This window comes from Hemibagrus wyckioides, linkage group LG01 (assembly GCF_019097595.1).
Source record: "Hemibagrus wyckioides isolate EC202008001 linkage group LG01, SWU_Hwy_1.0, whole genome shotgun sequence".
Taxonomy (NCBI): Eukaryota; Metazoa; Chordata; class Actinopteri; order Siluriformes; family Bagridae; genus Hemibagrus; species Hemibagrus wyckioides.
Window position 1 is genome coordinate 15,608,210 of NC_080710.1, and position 5,070 is coordinate 15,613,279.

General features: G+C 37.8%; 1 protein-coding gene across 3 annotated transcripts in view; it reads right to left on the minus strand.

Moving 5' to 3' along the window:
- Positions 1 to 5,070, minus strand: part of casp2 (caspase 2, apoptosis-related cysteine peptidase) — a 14,782-nt gene continuing 9,712 nt past the window's right edge. For 2 of the 3 annotated variants that reach the window (XM_058389166.1, XM_058389147.1), the window contains 6 exons: positions 4,720 to 4,899; positions 4,412 to 4,540; positions 4,117 to 4,207; positions 3,795 to 3,995; positions 3,477 to 3,586; positions 1 to 3,215 (listed from right to left, as the gene is read on the minus strand). In XM_058389166.1, coding sequence (XP_058245149.1) covers positions 3,081 to 3,215; positions 3,477 to 3,586; positions 3,795 to 3,995; positions 4,117 to 4,207; positions 4,412 to 4,540; positions 4,720 to 4,899 — 846 coding nt within the window. In that variant the 3' untranslated portion in view covers positions 1 to 3,080. The remainder of the gene's footprint in view (positions 3,216 to 3,476; positions 3,587 to 3,794; positions 3,996 to 4,116; positions 4,208 to 4,411; positions 4,541 to 4,719; positions 4,900 to 5,070) is intronic. The other variant, XM_058389156.1, reaches the window with a different exon arrangement.

A 5,070-nucleotide genomic window follows, 5' to 3' on the forward strand; every position in this document is an offset into this window, starting at 1 on the left:
CCAAATTTATTTTTCATCCATGTAATTTTATTCAAAGACAGTTTTGTTTTATTTTTTTATACAAAAATATCACAAATTATTGACAGTATTGTCCACAGCACTGTTCCTGACTTAGAATAGCATTGACGGCAGTGTATAACAATACAATTTTCTTGTTGTCATAAAATTTAAAAAGTTTAGTAAGAAATCATTTCAGCAATGGGACTGAATGGAAAAGTGGGTTTTTTTGTTTTTTAAAGCCAAAAAAAGTGGTTTGGATGTCCTGCAGTTTACACATCATATAATAAACTCAAGATGGCTTACATTTTTTTTCCTAGAATGGTGCAGTTTTTCAATATTTTAGCAATCATATTCAGCACACACAAATCATTCTGCACATTTCTATTTGGTCTAGGTTGGAATTGAATCATGAGATAACTGCATTCACAGATACACGAAATCAATACGGCTCTGAGCTTATCAACTGGAATGCTGAGATTGATCTCTCTGGTGTTTTAACACTTCAGGGTAACATTAAAATACTTCCTCTTTGCACTTCCTGCACAAAAGGAAGGCATTATCAATAAGTATTTCAATTCTAGGAACAAGATCTGGTGCAATTCAAAAGTTAGTTTCTCTCTATAATTTCTCTCCAGTGTAAAAAATATTAATTAGGTACCAGAAAGATGTCTGCTTGGCAGAATATAGAAAATATTTATGTCTGTGATAATCTCCCTTCAATCGATAACATATTACCGTTACTATATATGAGTTATGCTGCCGTGCTGAAGTAGCTTGCATGCAAAAGGGTCACAATATGACAAAAGAGTTTACCTGAAATGTTAAACTGTGTTACAGAGTCATGACTTACGCAGGAAAACACAAGACAGGCAGACATATGCTATTTGGATCACAAGGAATGCCAAAGTGTGCAAAATAAAGTGTGCATTAAATCTGCATTATGTGAGGCTTTGGAAAGATCTTCTCCTTCACTATTCAGTGAAGTGAGTGAGGGAAATCTGTAGACTGAGGCAATTACTGTACTGACCATAAAACACTCTGAATCTTTAAAACACCTCTGAGGCTATAGTGGAATTTGGTTGATTAAAGTCCTCAATCTTTCCAAAATGCAGGCTTAAGTCAGGAGTTTGAGTGACAAAAAAAAAGTGTAGATTTAAGCACAACTTCTAGACCTCTACTGCCCTCTGGTGAGAGAGACAAACAAAAAGGAATCAACTAAATTTATAGGTGGAATGTAAGCTGATTAATAGACCATTAATGTGGTAATATGATGTTACAAAGACTATACTGATATCAATACACTCATTGCTTCCTCCAAAGCTTTTGAATATGGACCAAGTCTAGGATGTTTCAATAAAATATTAGTCTATTCCATACAAATAAGAACAAAGTGGAGACACTGCAATACGCTGCACCACAAATACTGCAGATCAGTCGAGCAGAACTGCAAATGAGTGTGCAGTCACTGACTCAAACATTTACTGAAACAGTATGGGGAGAAAAGTCTGATGGAGTGAAGGTACTGAATAAGTGCTTATCACTGTGGCATTGGTCCTGCCTGAAAACTGACACAAAAGCATTTGAGCTGAATAAACTTTTTAAAAAACTGAACTAAAAAAAGTAAAATGAAACTCACTAAAAGGATAAAAACTGTACAGAGTCCACATATTTCCTACAAAACTAACAAAAATAGATCTGAAAGTGTTAAAAAGGGATACACCATCCTTAAATTGTGATTAATGCATGTATGCATGCATATGAAGGCAAATCCCAGTAAAGACACACAATATAAGAAAGGTTCAAAATATTGGCTTACGCTTTGTAATACATGAAGATAACATATATATATAAAAAATAGGGATATTTACAAATGGTTATGTACTCATTTTCTTGGATTCACATCAAACGATTTCTCTGTTAATATATACACCCACAGGCCACTTTAATAGAAACACCTGTACACCTGTTCACATGCACACAGTTTTCCAATCGGCCAATCACATGGCAGCAGCAACATGCATATAATCATGCAGATGCAGGTCAAGAGCTTCAGTTAATGTTCACATCAAACATCAGAATAAAGAAAAACTATGTCTCTGTGACTACCTGTGGCAGGGATGTTGGTGCCAGATGGGTTGGTTTAGTATTTCAGAAACTGTTAATCAGAAATTTCTCTCTAGAGTTTACACAGAATGACGCAAAAGCAAAAAAAAGAAAGTGACAGTTCTGTAGGTGAAACACCTTGTTAATAGGAGTCATCAAAGGAAAATGGCCAAATTGTTCAGCCAGGAAGGATATAATTACTCAAATAATCACTCTTTGAGAAAGGCATCTCAGCTGTCACAAATAAATTTCAAACCTTATAGCGGATGGGCTACAACAACAGGAGACCACATCAGGTTCCACTTCTTTCAGCCAAGAACAATAATCTGAGCGATCATAAAACAGGATGCATTTTTTTGTGCATTTTAAAATGCTTTTCTCACCATGATGTAAAGAGTGATTATTTGAGTTTATTATGGACATCCTGTCAGCACAGCTTCCTGTTCTCTCTCATCAACAAGGTGTTTTAGCCAGCAGACTCTCTACACACAGGATGTTAACTCTAGAAACTGTTGTGTGTGAAATTCCCAGGACATCAGCAGCTTCTGTAATGCTCAACCCAGCCCACCAAGCACCAACCTCCACACCCCAGTCTGAAATTTGATGTAAACATTAACCGAAGCTCTTGACCTGTATCTGCATGATTTATGAACTGTGCTGCCACTACATGATGGCTGATTGGACAACTACATAAATGAGAAGGTCTACATGTGTTCCTATTAAAGTGGATGATGAGAGTATGTATAAAATATGTGTAATTCTATTTTAAATTGAATATAAAGTGAAAAACAAACTGGAATGAGTAACTGTCATTGGCCCAGAAGAATCAAATACTATATACAGAGTTGTATGTATCTGTGTCTGGATGTTTGTATCTTAGGGAATGAGCCTTCTATCATTTATTGCTGCATTTCAGAATCCTAAATATTGCAGGGTTGGATTGGTCTTTTCACAGAACTGCATGAGTGCCTGTGTGTCTAGTTATTTGGGCAGTACTTGGGAAAGAGGTAGAGGTCTTTGCAGAGGGAACTGGTAAATTCAGACATCTCTTTGCAGCGATGGTGTGCTGAACCTGGAGCATGGCCTTCTCTCTCCTTAATTTGGCTATTCACCTACCCATATAAAACAAAGACAAAATAATAAAAAAAAAACATTATCAAACAGTGTTGCATGTTGTAGGTTAGCCTTTTGCAACATAATGTTTATCCACAGAAGATTGTACACTTATTAATAACTATTAATTAATTGTCTCATTGTCTTCAATATTAATTGTTATTAAGAACATATTTTTAACCACCTAAATTTACCATGGAATTATATTTTAAAGATGAAAATATGTGACAATTGTCTTAAACTTATGTGTATTTTATTACCTGCACCAGTATATCTGATAAGTGTGTGTCTCTGGCTCTCTGTCTCATAGCTGTGTTGAGGTCCTGAATGAACCATGAGCCTTTCTTTGTGTTCCTCATTGCAGCAGTGCCTATGACACAAACAGGCACACAAATGAATCCATTTTAAAAGGTGTGAGCACTCTCACATTCAGTATTCTCCATTCAGAATGAAAGTAAATAATTCACAAAGCTTGTGATGTCAGATAAGTCATAGCTGCTGGGCTGCATATAGAGGAAAAAACCTGTTGAAAGTTTCTGCAAGTATACATGCACACAAACACATAAATGGATACACACTGAAACCTTTGAGAGTAGCAAAACCGCAGATCATGTCGGATCTCTGGGGAAGTTTCACTCGCAGTCTCTCTCCCTCGTTCATTTCACTTGCTCTGTTCTGTCGGTCATGGTTCTCTTCTCTGCCTGCATCCCTCTGTTCACAGCCTGTAGGCTGCATCGCATCATCACCATCTAACTGGTCCACACCACAGTCCATCTCCTCTGAAAAAGAACACTGGAAGAATCACAATACAACTCGCTGGCAGCTCCATGTTTACAGCAGATTTTTTTTCGGGGTATAAAAAGTTATTTTACATCAGTGTGACTCAGTAAGTGGACCAACCTCCTCTACAGGCCTGAATGAAGAACATTTTTGGCTTGTTTTGAAGCAGGGTACAACGAGCGTTATCAAACCTCTCAAATACCCAGTCCAACTAGAACAGAGAGAGAGACACTCAGTGCTGGGCAAATTAAATAAACAATTATTAATCACTCCACACTGTGAAAATCAGCTATTCCAAACAACAGCTAACTGATTCCACCTACAGTGACATTAAAGACACCTCAACAGCATATTCTGTGTTTGAACACCAATGGCGCGGTTGATATTTTTGTTTAGTGGGGAAAAAAAATCTTACTCCCAGCAGCTTCCCATCAACACCGTAAATGGAGCCATCCACTCCATGAGACAGCAAACACACAACACAGCAGTCATACACAGCATGCTCTGGCTGCTGAGCAAATTGCTCTATGCAGGCCCGCATGGCCTGAAAGACAAAGAGCAATATAGATTTTTAACACACATTTACACACCATTATAAAGCAACAATTACAAACTCACCAACTACACCTACAATGTACTGGCTAACAAATAAAACAGACCCTATGTATATTTATAGCACTAATTCATAGTTTGTTTGCTAAGACGAAGTGGACGGAGATGTACCTGGACAGTCAGATCTTTTTGAAGGCTCACTTTAAAGTCCAGCTCAGTAAAAAGTCTCCTCAGCACCTCCTCATCTACCTCTCCCCCTCTCCGTGTGTCCAGCTCTGATAATTCAGGCTTGAAGTGCACGTTACTTAGCACCAGTGCAAGACCACGTGGAGTTGAGCTCATTGGGTAGGCCTAAAAAAAAAACAACAACAACAGAGATTCCAGGAAATGTGTGTGTGTAGGTGGGTGAGTATCTACCTGTGCACAGTGGAAAAGATAGACCTCAAGAGTGTGTGTGTACCTGAGCACATTGAAACAGGCAGAATTCTGCTAGGGATCTTTATGTGTGTGTGTGTATTAGGG